Here is a 17,623-nt window from a genome sequence, read left to right on the forward strand (position 1 = left end):
AAGTCGCCACAATGGCCAGAGCTGTGCTGATCCAAAGCCAGGACCCTAGAGCCTCCTCAGTGTCTCCCACGGGGTGCAAGGTCCCAAGGCTTTGGGCTGTCCTTGGACTGCTTTCCCAGGCCACAAGCAGGGGGCTGGATGGGAAGTGGTGCTACCAGGATTAGAACTGGCACTTATATAGAATCCTGGTGCGTTCAAGGTGAGGACTTTAGCTGCTGGGCCACCGTGCTGGGCCCAAACATTTTTTAAATTGTGAATTTTATGTTACAATTCCATAGGATCTGGAAGTTCTCTACTCCCTCCCCAAATTCTCACCCCTAAAAGTTTCATTATTAAGTTTAAGTTTGTAATAATATAGTGTGAAGTGATTTGTACTCATTCACACAGAAATGAAGTATTGCCTTTTGATTTTGAAAAAATATGTTAATGGCCCAGCGCAGTGGCCCTGCAGCAAACGTCCTCTCCTTGAACACGCCAGGATCCCAAATGGGCGCAGTCTCTAATCCTGGCAGCCCTGCTTCCCATCTAGCTCCCTGTTTGTGGCCTGGGAAAGCAGTGGAAAATGGCTCAATGCCTTGGGAGCCTGCACCTGTGTTTGAGACCCGGAAGAGCTTCTGGCTCCTAGCTCCGGATGGGCGCAGCACCGGCTGTTGTGGTCACTTGGGGAGTGAATCATCGGATGGAAGATTTTCCTCTCTCTCTCCTTCTCTCTGTATATCTGATTTTGCAATAAAAATAAATAAATCTTTTTAAAAAAGAATATGTTCGCTCAACAGTATTCTCTAATATATGAACAAAAGTGAAATGATTGTAGTTCCCAGCATTTAGACGTTTGGGAACCTCTTTCTTTACATCTTTAAGGGTCAAAAGTACTTGTAAAAAAAAAAGGCTTAGTAAGAGTAATTATAAAGATCCCAGGAATGTGTCATCCCTGATAAGCCAGAGAGATTTCTTTCTCTTTTCCCTAATTTCAATTAAATTGCGTGGTAAGGCTCAAAGGTCGTGGTTTTATTTTTATTGCACCTAGGATGGTTGGCTGCTTGGGTCCGTATCCCGTTGCAGCTTCCACGTATCCCTTGGCAGTCCCCTCTGTGCCCCAGCCCCCATTCTTCATGACCAAAGCCTTAAGGTGAAAGGAAGTTTGTTTTCTACCTTCAAGGTCGCCCAGCCAGCTTACCTGCAGCGGGCTCAAGAAGGAAGCACCTGGGGGCGGTGCCAGGTTGGGCGCGCGGCACTCCTGGGAAGGAGGAGGCACCCCGGTCGCCGCTCGGGGTTGGGGGGTGGAGACCGCTCCTTCCTCCCGCCCCCGTGCGGTGACTCATCGCCGAGCGTCGGGGAACAAAGGTGAGCAGCCCCGGGATGCGGCCGAGAGGCGGGGCCGCCAGGTGGAGCAGGTCTGTGCCCCGCCCCGCCGTGCGCCCAGAGCGCGCAGTCCCTCGGTGAGTTCGCAGCTCAACCTGAGCCCCGGAGCCACCTCGTTGGGGGCCCTCCTGACGCAGACTCAGGCGCCCCAGCCTCACTTCCAGCCCTCCGGCCAGAGGGATCCACGCGCCCCGCTCCGTCCGCGCGCTCTCCAGCGAGTCCCGGGCCACTCGGCGACCCTCTGCTTAGCGCGCGCGTAGAGCATGGCGCCCTTTCGGGTCCTCGCCTTCAGCCTCCTGCTCGCCGCGGCGACGGTCACTGCTCAAGGTGAGGCACTAACTTGGAGTTGAGCTGGAGTTGAGCTGGAGTTGAACTGGAGTTGAGCTGGGCCCGGGCATGGCGGTCCTCAGTTCCCGGGACTGGGTAACGTGGAGTGGGGCGAAAGCCCGCGATTTTGTTGCAGGGAAAACGGACGGCGCGGGCACCACGGCGGCGGCTCCGGGCAGCCTCGTGTAGCCGCTTTGCTCACCTCTCTAGGGAAGTGGCCCAGGGCGGGGATCCGGCGGACTCGGAACCCCTCTTCGGGGAGCACCCACCATTCTCCGGCCGGAGTGGACTTGGGCTTCCGAGGCCCAAGTCAGCCAACACCTGTGATGGAGTCCGCGACCGCGGCCGGCCATACCGCTCCTCCTCGGGGCCCGGATGTGGGCCTCGGGCGCGGATAGTAACTGCTGGGAGGCGGCCAGGGCCGCTGTGCACCTGCGCGCGGGAGACGCACCTGTGTCTTCCCCATAGAGGCTTGTTTCTGGCTTTGCTAAGCGTCAAATGAATAAGGCCGACCTTATTGTACTGAACGTTTAACCGAACAGCTTAATCCCTCCGTCTTTGAGAATCCCATCATTAGCAGCCATGTCAATTTTTGTTTTCTTTTGGACGTGGCTTTCAACAGCACTCTAAACCTAAACATGTAGTTTCATATCTCGATTGCTTTCCCCACATATCAGCCCACTTCTTTTGGTTTTGAAAAAGACCGAACAATGGGAGGAGTGGAAGTTCGCAGCGTTGCCCGCATATTGAGCTTGTGGTTCGTACTTGGCCACTCTTCTGATTTGTTTGGGAGACGGTTGCTAGACAGGCTCTGGGAAGGCTTCTCCGTGCCGCTGGCAGGATGGCCGGAATTCACGAATTACACTTTCTTGCTGCTGAATTAATTTACGTTTTTCTAGTTTCACCCTGGGACTAAATACCTAATCTTGAGGCGTTTTAAAGTGGTGATGGCTGCTGTGGGCGTTTGCTCAGAGAATCCTGCCCCTCATTGCTCTAATTTAAATTCCATCTCAACTTGAACGTGAATCAGTGTTTGGACCACGCTTGGTACTGCCTAATGTGATGGCAATTATAAACAAATGAAAGCCATTTTACAAAGGATCAGTACAAATGTTCTTAAGCCCCTCACCCTGGAGCTTATTGCTACTCATTGCTGTCTCTTTGTCGTTAGAATACTGTACAGCCTTGTGCCACAGCATCCTCCCAAGTGTTCTCAACCAAACAAAAGGAATTAGATGGGCATGCAAATTTGAACTTAAAATGAATTTTTAAAAGATGTGTTTATTTATTGGAAAGTCAGAGTTACAGAAAAAGAGAGAGAAGTTCTTTCATCCTCTGGGTCACTCAGCCCAGATGGGTGTAATGGCCAGGGCTGGGCCAGGCGGAAGCCAGGAGCCAGGAGCTTCTTCTGGGTTTCTAACACGGATGTAGGGTCCCCTCTTTCGCTGCTTTTCCCAGGTCATTAGCAGAGCAAATGGAGCAGCAAGGACACATGGGGTGCCCATATGCACACACAGGCAGTAGCTTTATCGACTGTGCTGCAACAATGGCCCCCTAAAATGAATTTTTGAGTTAGTCAAAATTATGGCTACTGAACAGATAGCGGTACCCAGATAGGCTGTGAGGCTGTCGATTCTAGCTTTCAAAGTTGGATATGGCGGTTTGAACTTGGTGAGGAAACCTACATACAATTGGAAGTGTTGGGATTTTGTTTTTAAAAGATGTATTGACCAATGAAATAGCTGGACAGGAAATGAACGTAGCTTAGTGGTATCACAAAGGCAAAATGGATATATATAGTCATGGAGCTGTGTTAGCTGTGTTTGGGCCTTTTTTTTTTTTAAAGAAAGATTTATTTTTAGTGGAAAGTCAGGTTTACACAGAAAAGGGCAGAAAGATCTTCCATCTGCTGGTTCACTTCCCAAATGGCCGCAGTGACTGGAACTGAGCTGATCAGAAGCCAGGAGCTTCTTCCAGGTCTCCCACACGGGTGCAGGGTCCCAAGGCTTTGGGCTGTCCTCTACTATTTTCCCAAGCCACAAGCAGGGAGCTGGATGTTACATGAATTGGTGCCCATATGAGATGCTGGCACTTTGAGGTGGAAGATTAGCTAGTTGAACTAACGTGCCAGCTCCTTCGTTTCTGATTTGAAAAACATGAAATTGAGCATCCACATAGACGAGACTCTGTTTAGCCAATGCCGGCCTCTTTAGAGACACTAACATAGCTGAAAACGAAGACATTCGGGGGCCTTATTTAAGGTTTGGTGTCAGGCAGTATTTCAGCTGGGACATCATGACTTTTTTTTTTTGGAATTTGTAGATTGTGTCTGTAAAAACTACAAGTTCACCACCAACTGCATGCAGAAGAGCAATGACTGCCAATGTACTTCAATCGGTTCACAAAGTACTGTTCTGTGCTCAAAACGTAAGTGAACTCCCCACCCCCCCCCACCCCCCAGGGCCCTCCAGCTTGGTTGGGACTTGCTGTGGCTGCAGTGGAAACACCTTGAACTGGGAAGCATTTCCTGGGCTCCAGTCTGAATCATGTTATTTTGCCGTATTTATCTCTCATCTGCAATTTCTTCAGAAAATAGGCATGGGAGGGTATATGTTTGAAATCATCTTTGGTCCTGGGAGTTGGGAGTTCATTCCCGTATGTGTGAAACTGCTGTCATTTCTGAGACTGACCTTTGGCTTTCTTGTTAGTGGCGTCTAAGTGTTTGGTGATGAAGGCGGAAATTACCAGCTCGAAGTCTGGGAGGAGAGTGAAGCCGGAAGGAGCCATCCAGAACAATGATGGACTTTACGACCCGGACTGCGATGAGCAGGGCCTCTTTAAAGCCAAGCAGTGCAACGGCACCGCCACGTGCTGGTGTGTGAACACGGCTGGGGTGCGCAGGACCGACAAGGACACCGAGATCACCTGCCCCGAGCGAGTGAGGACCTAGTGAGTAAGGCTGCGGTTTCAGTAACTTTAGTCGGGAATGTGTCACCTGATGACGTGGTTTACAAGTCAGAAGATGGGACAGGTGCCCGCTAAAAAGTCTGTGACCTCTCTGTTCCCCACCTGCCCAGTGTTCCCTTCGAGAGCTGATGTCATCTGTTTATGAATTTACTCTGTACACACAGACACACACACACACACACACACATCTCTAAGAGGATTCTTCAAAAAGTTGATGGAAAATCAGAATGAGAAGATGAGGTTATTTTGTTAACAAAAGTTTCTGAAATCCATACATAGTTTTTTCAATAATATGTATATTCATGAACCGAAAAAAGAAAAAAAGATTTATTTGAAAGGCAGTTACAGAGAGAAGGAGAAATAGCTTCCATTTGGTGGCTCCCTCACCACATGGCCACAGTGGCTGAGGCTGGGCCAGGCGGAAGCGAGGAGCCTCTTCCGGGTCTCCTGTGTGGGTGCAGGAGAGTGAAGCCGGGTCATCATCTGCTGATTTCCCAGCTACGTTAATAGGGAGCTGGATTAGAAGTAGAGCAGCTGGGACTTGAACCAGTGTCCTTATGGGGTACCGGCATTACAGGCAGCAGCTTTACTTGTCATGCCACACCACTGCCCCCTGACTTTTTAAGGTCGTTTTATATGCATGGAAATAAATACACTTCTTTTCTGCCAGTGTCCTAGTAAGCATGTCATAATTTTCTTTTTGCATTTGCGCTTAGTATTGTGTCGGTATTTTAAAGTTGGATTAGTGTTGAGTGTGTTCATAATTGAAGCTACTTACATTTTGGATCAATTTATTGTGTCTTAAAACAGGCATAATTGTCTTAGGGATTAATGACAAGGAACAGAAGCCACTCTGGCCAGCCTGTGCAAACAAAAGGCAGAGACTGGAAGGGGCAAGGCGGCACTCTCGGGTTCCACTTTCTGGGACCTCCTGGTCGGCCTTTCCTGTTTCAGAACCCTTTTGTCTGCTGGAACAGCCTAATGTGGCTGCCACAGCCCCAGCTTTGTGTGGCCTTGTATGCTGCAGCCAGAAAACAGAGGGTCAGTACTAATGAGCGTTCCCTCCTACGTGAGCCCTTTATGAAGCAGAGGTCAGGGCCGGGGGATGGAATTCTGGGTTTATGTGTCCACCTGTAAGGCCTTTTTCTCTGTGAGAGCTGTAGCGGTTCCACTTGGGGATTTTAGTTGCAGCTCGTGGGGACAGGAGTGTGAAGGACTGAGAAGGGCCGGTTGTCTAATGCTCTCCTTCTCATTCACAGTTGGATCATCATTGAACTAAAGCACAAAGAAAGACAGAAACCCTATGACACTCAAAGTTTGAAGAAGTAAGTGCAGTGGAATGTGTCTTGGTGGCTTTTGTGCTGGGTGTTGTCCTCTGTCCCATGCCAGTAGGAAAACCAAGCCAAGAGGCCTTGTTCGCATTTCTGGGGAGCAAAATCAGTCAGTGGAAATAGAGTTGCAAGAAGAGAACAGGGATTCTCTTCACTCGGATTTACTAACATTTTGACATATTTTGTGTGTGTACCATCTGCCTGTGTTTAAGACCAAAATGCTTTTGTTTATATAATTTGATCTTGTATAATAATCAGACTCAGTTAATTTATTTTTCCCATTTTCTCATTGCTGTCCTTTGTGGCAGCTTCCTCCTCTGGTCCAGAGCCCAACCCAAGATCACATATTACTCTTAGTTGTCGTGACATTTTAAGTATAATGACATATGCATGTGTGTTATTTTTATTTTCATTGACTTGAAGAAAGATGACAAGAAAGAGAGAGATCTTCTATTGACTGGTTCACTCCCCAGATAGTCACAATGACTGAACCAGGCCAAGCCAGGATACTGGAACTCTACCTGGGTCCTCCACTTGAGTAGCAGAGGCCCAAGGGCTTGGGTCATAGCCTGCCTCCTGGGATGTGTTAGCAGGGAGTTGGGTCAGAGTGGTATGGCTGGGACTAAAACCTGCACTTCATGTGGGATCTGCAGCCACCCCAAGCAGCCCCTTAACCTGCTGCTCCACAGCACCCCGCCCTGACTCTGTCTAACATTTGAAGAGTTGGGCAAAACAGGAAAATTTCTCAAGTGATCCTGTGTCCTTCCTCGTATTTTATATCAGAATAACATATGTCCCCTGTCGGCTTTGGTGGGCAAGGTACCCACCGATTTCCTCCACTCTGAGTTACCATTGCCCTCTGTAGTCTAGAAATCTATTAGCCTGCCAATACTTGGAAACTCTGCAGATGTTGTGTTTCAAAGCAGACCATCCCTCAACAGCTTTTTTTTTTTTTTAATCACTGATAGATAATCCTAGACTGCCTCAATTATCTTAGTGATAGTAGCAAAATGACATCAAAGTTTAACTTTAGCTAATGACGGTTCTAGACCTTGAGCTGGCTGCTTACTTAAGAAGTGGTGCTGCGGGGCAGGTGTTTGACCTCGTGGTTAAGACATCCAAGTCCCGTTTCAGAGCACCCGGGTTCTGCAAAAGGCTCCAGTTCCTGATCCCTACTTCAGTGTAGGGATCAGCCAGTGTAGGCGGCAGCAGTCTACACAAGGGAGCCCTGGATCAGGTTTTCTCTGACCTAGACCCCAACCCTGTGAGCATTTGGAGAATGAACCAGAAAATGACAGTCTCTGTCTCTTAAATAAAAACAAACGAGCGAACAAAGCAGTGTTTGGCCTAGCCATGAACATGCTGGTGCAGACAACTCATCCCACAGCAGAACTGGGTTTGAGCTCTTGTTCCTGATGCTGATTGTGGCGGGCACTTTCCTTGGGAGGCGACAGTGATGGCTTCAAGTATTGGGTTCCTGTCGCCCACTTTGGGGACCCGGACTGAGTTCCTGGCTTCTGTCTTTAGCTGTGATGTTTTGAGGGCAGGTCGAAGTTAACTGTTGTTGTATATTCGTATTTGAAAGAGAAAGTAGTGCTTCATACTGTCGGGTGATAGGATTTTAAAAAAGTAATAAACTTGGACTTTTAATTATTTACAGAGCAATTGAACAGCTCTTCACATCTCGTTATCTGCTGGATCCCAGATTTATCTCAGATATTCTGGTAAGTTCTCTCTGGACTCCCCCCGCCCTCCCCAATGAGCTTTAGGGAGAAGGTTGGTGGGACAGTGTAGTTTGGGTATAAATGGCAGTTTCATTTCTGGGCACTGAATTCACACTCAGTGAAAAAAAAAAGTTTCTGGTGTTGATTTTGTTTTTCCATGGTCATTGAAAATCTCAGTTTAGCCCTTGGAGAATATGTTGTGTCTTTTGCATCCGTGCAGTGTGCCCAGCTCCTTGCCCTGGAGTCTGCTTTTAGCATAGACTTCCTTCACAAAGCCTCTGTGCTCCTGTTTTGTCTGGGTTAAGGAACTAAACCCTTCCTTAGTAAGCACTTCCAACTCTTCTAAACAGGAAAACACACTTGGCGTGTGTGCCAGAACCCTTGACAGGGAGTATGGGCTTATTCTTCCAGGTTAACACCAGTATCATTTTTGAAAAAGCCCTTTAGAAGAAATATACTTTGCCAAGTGAGAATACATGTTTTGGATTGTTATTTCTTTAGTATTTTAATTTTAAAAGAGTTCTAATTAAAAAACAACCATATGGAGTCTTTTGTTTTAAAATCTCTTGAAAACAAAAACATTCTATAAATGAACACTGTTACTAGATTTTGTTTTGTTTCTGAGTTATTACCCTTGGTCGGATCCACAGACCTTCCAGAGATTTCTCTGTGAACCAGAGCTGGAATTGCCCGCTGCTGCAAAGGAACGCCGACCGACTGTTCTGGTTCCTGAATAAGGATTTATTTGTTGTCTTGGTAATACCGATACTAATTTGTATGTTTCCATTTTTTTTCCAGTATGAGAATAATGTGATCACTATTGATCTGATGCAAAATTCTTCCCAGAAAACTCAGAATGATGTGGATATAGCCGATGTGGCTTACTATTTTGAAAAGGATGTGAGTATGCTTTTGTTCCTGTGTTCAGAAATAGGATAGTCTGTCACGCCACAGTGGATTTGAGCTCTTCCCTCTGCTTTCTCTGCAAAACCTGCAAGTGATGCTTCACTTTGTTCTCCCTCTCTTACTGATGTATTTGTGCTGGCACCATCATTGAACAATACCTCCCTGGTAGTTTGTATCTCTGCCTGCTCGTAAAACTTCCCACGAACAAGAATCTGGATTCAAAAAAGTGATCTGGAACTGAGATGATTCTGACATGTTGTTTAGATGTTAGTGTTTTCTGGTGACATGTGAAATGTGCTTCAGAGTCTTTGGGATTGGGGTGGATGATGGGGAATGGAGAAGGAACTCTAGCTGTGCTGTGCCGGTGAAATCTTCATGATACATACATGGTCTTTATTATCAGACTCTTACGGATGTTTGAAGATTTCCTGAAATAAGCAGGTTTGGTCTTTGTCTAAGATTTGTTTTATTTTTATTTGAAATGTAGATTTATAGAGTAGGAGAGACAGAGAGAAAGATCTCCCATTTGTTGGTTCACTCCCTAAATGGCCACAACAGCTGGAGCCAAGCCCCATCCAAAGCCAGGAGCCAAGAACTCCTCTGAGTCTCTCCTGTGGGTGCAGGTCCCAAGACTTGAACCATCCTTTGCTGCTTTCTCAGGCCATAAACGGGGCTGGATCAGAAGTGGAGCAGCTGGGACTAGAACCACTGCGGCCTTTTCTTTCTTTCATCCTTCATTTTTTTTCCTAGTTTCAAAGGATTATCTTACTATCACTGAAATAATTTTGGCAGCAGTTCTTTTGGCAAATAGTTGATGAGTATTTATGTGGCTGTGGATGGATTTCTTTTTAATGTTTTTCTCCCTCTCCACGTAGGTTAAAGGTGAATCCTTGATCCAGTCTTCTAACAAAATGGAGCTGACAGTCAATGGGGAACCAGTGGAACTGGATCCTGGTCAAACTTTAATCTACTACGTTGATGAAAAAGCACCTGAATTTTCCATGCAGGGCCTAAAGGCTGGCATCATTGCTGTCATTGTGGTGGTGGTGCTAGCGGTTATCGCTGGAATTGTTGTGCTGGTGAGTACGGGGACAGTCAAGTCCCAGTGGCGGCATCTGGGCACTCTGAGAACAAGTGCTTCATTTGCCACACTGCTGTGCAGTGAGCTTATCCATTGTTTTGGCCACAGTCTCTCAATGAAGAAAGGGTCCTCAGTGGAGAGAAGCTGGTCGCCCAGCCCTGTTAGCTCCACAGTCCTGCCAGGGTCAGTGCAGCAGCACAGGCCAAGTCCTGTCATTCCATGAAGTGGAGCAGCAGAGCCAAGGGCAAGTTTGCGGGGAGGAGCTGGAAAGGCTCACTGGGAAGCCACAGGTCCAAGTACAGAGGGGCACAGTGAACTTTGGGCTTCCCAGGAAGGCAGGGTGGCACAGAGCACTGGAAACCTGAGGGTTCGCTAGTTAACCGTGTTGGCTGTCCTTCGGAAAGAAAGCATAAGTTGGACCAGAGTCCATAAGTGTCTGTGAGCACAGCGATAGGGAGGAATTGGCACACCCACATTCAAACACATTCCACATGGATTCCAGTTTAATGTAAAAAGTCAAAAGAAAGCTAAGTTAGGAAATGGTAAATGAAACCATGGGAAGCAAGAGATCGAGACTTCATAAAGAGAAAATCAATATAAAATAAATATATGCAGGAATATTCCAAAAAGCTTGTGGAAAATGGCATTTAAAATATTTAGTTTTGATGCAATAAAATTTTGGAATCTGTACTTGTTTTTTATCATATCCATTTTCCATAAGCTTTCTGAAGACCCTGTGTGTGTGTATGTGTGTATGTGTGCATTAGTCTGTGATTTCATGAAAATGAGATGTTTTGTATGATGAAGGTACTGCAAAGTATAAAATGCCAGTGATAGGCTGGGCAATATATTCACAATGTTTAAAGCAAAAATCGTTAAAGTGCATACTCTCCAAGGAGTTTCCACAAATCAGAAGCCTGGGGCATGACAGTATGTATGGATGGAACAGTCCTGGAAGAGGAACTTCGGGTGGCAAAGAGACACCTGACAGATGACTCACAGAAATTATCCGGGAGGGGCGGATGCAGTAAGGAAGCGTTCAGGACAGGGCACTCCAGGGACAGTTGCCCGACGCAGCTGAAAAACGAGTGCTTTCAGTAGCAGAGTGGAGGGGAACGTTACGCTCTGTCCGTGCTATGCACTGGTGGAAGTGAGCTCTTACGGTGTTGCCTGATTCCCTGTGTTTGGATGGCTGACATGTACAAGATGTGTGTCAAACAGATTATTATGGTCCTGGTTGTGTGTGTGTGTGTGTGTGTGTGTGAGCATAGGTTTGTCTCACTGGATTATAGTAGGACATTTTTCGCCTTAGTGGTGAAAGCAGTTTAAGAAGCATTCCTCATACATGCTCATGAGTAGATTTTCAAATCATTCATTCAGATTGGAATCATGTCCTTTAAAAGTGTGAATGTCTGTGTAGACCAACCTCTGTTTCAGGCGCCATCCTGAGATGGTACTCGTTTTTCTTTCATGCAGGTCATGTCCAGAAAGAAGAGGAATGCGAAGTATGAGAAGGCTGAGGTAAATGGGTTACCCGAGGGAGGGCAAGGCCTTGTGGGCACGATGCTTCCCAGGCACTGAGGGTTCTCCCTTCCTCGGCAGGGCCCTCAGCGGGGGTAGGCACAGTGTGCTCTCCCCTCAGCTCTGTAGTGACTTCCCTTGAGGAGGGAAACCGGAAACCTGTGATGTCTCTTTTACACAGTGCCATCATTAGTGGAATCTTCTGGAAGCTTGTTGTGATGGCATTACAGAAACTTACAGCTAACTCCCTGCTTCCTGTCTTGATGTTTTTGTGTGTTTCAGTCACTTGGCATTGCATGAGGACACATGAGTCCTTGAGCTATATGCGTCCATTTTCTGTGTGCTTTCCAAGTCTTCCATGTCTGTACAAGCCACCAGCCGTTTAGTGATGGGGATGCTAAGAAATGTGGTGGAAAGTGTTATGGTTGGTGTGCAAACCTCACAAAATATTTGCACAGTTGAGAGGTGCAAGGCTACCACTGGTCTAACACGGCATGCTTCAAGCTTTTAGTTTTTTTTTTTAATAATAGTAGAATCCCTTCTACATAATCAGTAATAGCCATTTGTCGTCATGTAGCGTAATGTTCTGTTCCGCGTGTTCATGCTGTAGTTTTATATTGGTGGCAACACACACATGTGAGCAGGGTGTTAGGGTGCTGTGATGCTACTAGGTGGTAGGAAGTTTTTAGTGCCTTTATCATCTGGGGCGACTGCTGTGTGTGCAGTCCGTCACTGAAGCAGCCCTAAGCCGTGCATGACTGTCGTCGAGTTTTCTGGTTAGGTGACTGTAGGCCTAAGGCCCTCATCCTAAATTGAATTCTAATTGGGCAAGCAAGCAGGATCGCTTTGTAGTGGTGTGGTTAAGAGCAGCACAGGCTTGAGTGGTCTCTTAAGTCTCCCCATCCTCTCTGTGCACGGGGGAGGGTAGTCCAGACACCTCCAGGGAGCCATCAGGGCCCCCAGAGGAGTGTTGGAGTTTGCCACTCAGCAGTGCCTTGAACCCGCCGTGTTGTCTGGGGTATGTCACTTAATGCCGAGTCTCTGTTATCTCAAACAGAAGTAACAGTAATGGGAAATGAGCTGAATTCTTCCTAGCTGTACAATTAAGTGTACAGGTAGTAAAAATCTTTGCCTATCTGAAAGAACTAGCTACGTGCTGTTTTCTCCTGTGTTGTTGGCCACTTTGCAACAGCAGGCTGGATCATGCCCTCAGCGTATGTCTCCTTGGCATAAAGCTTTCTCTTTTTTGATTTAAAGGAACTTTCATTGTAGATGAGAATCATGTTTTCTCTTTAATTTCAGAATGAGCTTGAACATTTCTAATTTTTCAGGTAAAGGAGATGGGCGAGATGCACAGGGAATATGATGGATAACTTCTGTCATTTGAAGATGAACTGCAAGAAGGAAGATGAGCGAGTGGACTGGTTCCAGGCGTGCGAGCATGAGATAGATGACCTGTGAGGGTTACTGTTGAGCTAGTTGACGTCATGCATTTGTGATAGTGAAACGTAAACTCAAAACATGAGCAGCTTGAAATCGGCATTACCAATCTTAAAATGTGGCCCCAAATGTCTTGTACATGAAGATCTATTTTAGAACCCAGAGCTGTACCAAAAGGCTAGTTATTTATGTGTACCATTCAGGGGTGTGTGCTCAACATGCTTCCACAAATTGAGTGACTGCTGGACCATTTGTGATTGAAAGCTGCCTTTCTGTTTACTTTGAGTGTTGTACATACAAACTTTTTTTATTGAACTGTTGAAATAAAACGTTTTTAAATTGAATTTGTCCGAATCACATTGAATATCAACTTTTTTAAAAAAAAATTTAGATGATGTTAACATGGTTGATCAGAATGGGATGGATCAAGGGTTAGGGAAGAGTGAGTGTGATCATTGTTTCCAAATGTTCCCTTTTCCTTGTTTGGGGTGGAGGGGGTGAAGTGGAGAAGCCTACCCAGCCTCCCAACTGCTCCAGAACCCAGGGATGGAGAATGGTCACTTGGTGTCAAGTCAGGGTCCCCATGTGGCGCACATGCTGACGGTTCTGCTCAGGTGGTTTCGATAGTTCTGAACTGTTGTTGATCTCACCGATCCAAGGATGAGGGACCCTTTCACTGTCCATTGGCTGACATAGCCCACCTCAGAGTCTCAATTTGCCCAGATTTTTGCTGTCATCGTTTGGCTGGGGTAGTTATCCAATTTATTCTGTCCTCCTTCCTCTGGCATGGTACAGCTGTCCCCTGCAGGGCTCAATGGGCTGCCACATCCTCTGTGTGGATCTGGGCCAGCTGTCTACTAGTCCGTCTTTTCCACTGAGGAAGACCAGTTCTCTCAGGTGGGCCAAGGACCCTAATCAGGTGATCCTGGTCTTGCCCGACCTCCCAAGCTCTGGGTTCACAGATCTGGTACCTGCTGTGCAGGTGGGCCAAGGACCCAAGCCAGGTGACCCAGGTCCCGCTGGAACCCCTGCCCCAGGGGCACACAAACTAGACCCTGCTGCTCAATGTTTTCCCTGCTGGATTCCTTGTCCCAGGGCACAGGGACCTGGCCACCCCTCCCTCATACACGCACAGGTGGGCCAAGGATCCAGGCCAGGTGACCAGGGCCCTGCCAGACCTCTGTCCCCTGGGGCTCACGGACCTAGCCCCCACCACGTAGGCTTTTCTTTTCTAATTTATTTTTATTGGGAAGTTAGATTTACAGAGAAGAGGACAGACCCTCCATTTGCTCATTCATTTCCCCAAATGGCTACAACAGCCCTGAAGCTGAGCCATTCTGAAACCAGAAGCCAGGAGCTTCTTCCAGGACTCCCAAGGCCTTGGGCCATCCTCAATGGCTTTCCCAGGCCACAAGCAGGGAGATGGATGTGGAGTGGAGCAATCAGGACACGAACCAGTGCCCTTATAGAATCTTGGCACTCCAAGGAAAGGATTAGCCAATTGAGCTCCTGGACCTGTATATCAAGTTTTATACAATGCACATGAGGCAAGAAGTTAGGAAGCACAGTGACTGCTGAGCACAGTATGAGTGTTAGGGTCATTTGTACACTGTAGGGCCAGCATTGTGATAAAGTGGATGAAGCCACAGTACATCAGTGTATTAGTGCTGATTGGAGTCCTGGCTGCTCTGTTTCTTCCTGCTCTTGCACGTGGGGAGGCAGAAGATGGCTCAGTGAAGGCTCGGATGAAGTTCCCAGCTCCTGGCCCGGCTGTGACAGGCATTCGGGGAATGGACCCGTGGAACGGAGCTCTCCTCTCTCCCTTCCTCCTTTTGTCTCTCAAAAAAACAATTGTATAGCCTATAATATAGAGCATTTAAACATAAAAATTAAGCAATTTTCTACTGACTGGGAGCTAAGATTGTGCCTTGGCGTGGCATTGTGGCACACGTATGAGAAGAGCTGTGAGCCCCTGACTGGCTGGGAGGCAGGCGAGCGGCAGGCCAGTGATGTCACTGTGAGGATCCAAAGGCCTAAGCCACCTTGGTCTGCCCTGGGGCCTCCTTCCCTGGGATGAAGCCTGGGTGCTGATGACAATGACCGCAGGGGATGAGAGCACCTGGTCCCCAGGTAAGGACCCCACCCCACACATGGCTTTCCTGGTTGTCACTGCCAGCTCAATCTCTGCCTCTCTGACCCTCGCTGAGGTGCCAGCCGGCCACCTCCCTGTTTGCTAGCATCCTTAATCAACTTCCTTTCTTCCCCCTGAATCCTTGGCTGAGTCACTGGCTCCTCAGGTGACCCATACCTGCTTTTTAGGTTTGCGGATGATGGGGTCAGAGCATTGTTTAGCACAACACTTGCTCAGTAGCTTAAAATTATGGTACAAACACATTTGGTTTCCAGTCACCTAGATAAGCTGCTATGAAGTTTCCTGAACTTTCAGATAGTTAAGAATTTTTTAAGAATTTAAAATAGTTGGGCCCGGCGCGGTGGCGCAAGTGGTTAAAGGTCCTCGCCTTGCACGCCCGGGATCCCATATGGGCGCCGGTTCTGATCCCGGCGGCCCCGCTTCCCTTCCAGCTCCCTGCTTGTGGCCCAGGAAAGCAGTCGAGGACAGCCCAAAGCTTTGGGACCCTGCACCCGCGTGGGAGACCCGGAAGAGGCTCCTGGCTTTGGATCGGCATAGTATCGGCCCGTTGCGCTCACTTGGGGAGTGAATCATCGGACGGAAGATCTTCCTCTCTGTCTCTCCTCTCTGTATATCCGCCTTTCCAATAAAAAAATAATAAAAATAAATCTTTAAAAAAAAAAGAATTAAAAATAGTTAAGAATGTTAAAAATGTTGGAAATCAGATTTAAACAGTCATCTAGAATTTTGAGTCTTCTGTAGTAGGCAGAATTCTAGTCCAGCACCTAAGATTTCCTGCCCTCCTGGGTGTGGACTTTGTACAGTCACCATCCCTTCCCTGTGAGTAGAGTAGGGCCCATGAATGTGATGGCTATCTCGACCAAGATGAAGTTAGAAGGTAAACAGATTTTGCAGATGTAACTATGACCCAGAATCTGTTGATTTTTAATTAAAAGGGGGATTCGTTTTCCTGGGTCTGACATAGCTAGAGGAATTTTTCTTTAAGATTTGTTTTATCGCAGGTGGGCCAGAGAAGTAGGGGAGAGGTAGAGATCTTTCATCCTCTCATTTACTTCCTAAACCAGTTGCTATGGCTAGAGCTGAGCTGGTCCAAAAGTAGGAGCCAGAAGCTTCTGGGATTCGATGTAGGTACAGGGATCCAAGGACTTGAGGCATCTTCCACTGCTTCCCCAAGGTGTCAGCAGGGAGCTGGATTGGTTAGTGGGGCAGCCAGGACTAGATTGGGCACTTATATGGGATGCTGGCACTACAGGCTGAGTATTAGCTTGCTAATTCAACAGAGCCAGCACCACATTTTCTTTCCTAAGTGTCTTAAGAGTGGCAGGTAAAGATGCTGCATAGAATGTCAGCATCCCATATAGGCCCCATTCAAGTCTGGCTGCTCCACTTGTGATCCAGCTCCCTCCCTGGGAAAGCAGCAGAGGTTGGGCATTGGGCTCCTGCACCCATGTGGGAGATGAGATGAAGTTCCTGGTTTCTGGTTTTGGATTTACCCAGTACCGGCTGTGGTGCAATTTTAAGGAGTGAACCAGTGCATGACAGATCTCTCGGTCTCCCTCTAATTGCCTTTCAAATAAATAAAAATCTTAGAAAAAAAATATATATCTTAGGGTTGACATTGTGGTGTAATGGGTTAAGCCACTACCTCTGACGCCAGCATCCCAGATGGGTGCCAGTTCCAGATCCAGTGGCTTTGCTTCCAATCCAGCTCCCTACTAATGCGCCTGGGGAAGCAGTGGACGGCGGACCAAGTACCTGGGCCCTGAAGCTGCATGGGAGACCCAGACGAGCTCCTGACTCGTGGCTTTGACCTGGCGCAGCCCCAGACGTTGTGACCATTTGGAGAATGAACCAGCCTGCAGATGGAAGTTCTTTCCGTCACCCTCTCTAACTCTGCCTTGCAAATCAATCAATCATTTTAAAAAGCTGAGTGGCGATTCTAGGTACTTAGCCGAGGGCCTGGGAGCAAGCTGTCAGATAGTAGGCATGGTGGAGCCCTCCTGATTGAATCCAGGTGACTGTAAGGAGACAGGTGCACGGAGACATAACCGTGCTCTGCCTGCTTCTTAGGTGCTGCCCGGGGACTCTGCCAGCAGGAAGGAATCTGACTGTACACCAGACCTGGGAGCCCAAGTAACAAACCTCTCTTCTCCAGAAAGTTATCCAGCATCAGGCGTTTTCATTTTAGTAATAGCAAAATCGCTAATCCACCCAGTTCACCTATGCCTGGACTTGACCCATAATACTTACTGGCTTAAAATGATCAGTGTTTGCCAACTTGTCATGCGAGGTGGAAATGGGCACGAGCAGCAAATATAACTGTTATTCGGAGTCCCAGCCATGTCGCTTTGGCTCCCTGCTGAAGTCACGGAGGCAGCAGGTGAAGGCCCCAGGGCTGCGCGTGTGCGGGAGGCCTGGCTGGAACCCTGAGCAGGAGCCTCCGCCTGGCTCCACCCTGACCGGGGCAGGCAGTGAGTGAGTGAATCAGAAGATCTCTTTTTCTTTCTCTTTTAGTTACTCTTTCTTCCAAGTAAATGAAACTAGGTAAAATAGATTCTAGGAAATGTCAACATCAAGTTTTATTGGAGCACTACTACACATTCATGGACGCATTGTGTGTGGCTGTCCCTTTGCTGCAGTGGTGGGGCCGAGTAGTGATGGGGGCTCTAAAGGCCTGTTCAGTTTAGAATACCTAATTCTGGGCCCAGCGGCATGGCCTAGTGGCTAAAGTCCTCACCTTGAGCGCACCAGGATCCCATATGGGTGCCAGTTCTAATCCCGGCAGCTCCACTTTCCATCCAGCTCCCTGCTT

General features: G+C 47.7%; 1 protein-coding gene across 1 annotated transcript; it reads left to right on the forward strand.

Annotated features, from left to right (window-relative positions):
* The first annotated feature begins 1,601 nt into the window (after positions 1–1,601).
* On the forward strand, positions 1,602–13,003 carry EPCAM (epithelial cell adhesion molecule). The gene is made up of 9 exons (XM_040994001.1): positions 1,602–1,689; positions 4,012–4,116; positions 4,398–4,638; positions 5,916–5,981; positions 7,648–7,711; positions 8,510–8,611; positions 9,493–9,696; positions 11,175–11,219; positions 12,551–13,003. The coding sequence occupies exons 1-9, from the start codon at positions 1,626–1,628 to the stop codon at positions 12,590–12,592; spliced, it is 933 nt and encodes a 310-aa protein (XP_040849935.1). The 5' UTR covers positions 1,602–1,625; the 3' UTR covers positions 12,593–13,003.
* Positions 13,004–17,623: the final 4,620 nt, after the last annotated feature.

The sequence above is a fragment of the Ochotona curzoniae genome, unplaced genomic scaffold (genome assembly GCF_017591425.1).
Source record: "Ochotona curzoniae isolate NIBS_2020 unplaced genomic scaffold, NIBS_Ocur_1.0 contig_883, whole genome shotgun sequence".
Taxonomy (NCBI): domain Eukaryota; kingdom Metazoa; phylum Chordata; class Mammalia; order Lagomorpha; family Ochotonidae; genus Ochotona; species Ochotona curzoniae.

Bases quoted from the DNA above. Each gene is read 5' to 3' on its own strand.
- EPCAM (XM_040994001.1), top strand. From the start codon at position 1,626: ATGGCGCCCTTTCGGGTCCTCGCCTTCAGCCTCCTGCTCGCCGCGGCG. The intron at 4,117-4,397 runs GTAAGTGAACTC...CTTTCTTGTTAG, and splicing joins TACTGTTCTGTGCTCAAAAC to TGGCGTCTAAGTGTTTGGTG. The intron at 8,612-9,492 runs GTGAGTATGCTT...CTCTCCACGTAG, and splicing joins CTTACTATTTTGAAAAGGAT to GTTAAAGGTGAATCCTTGAT.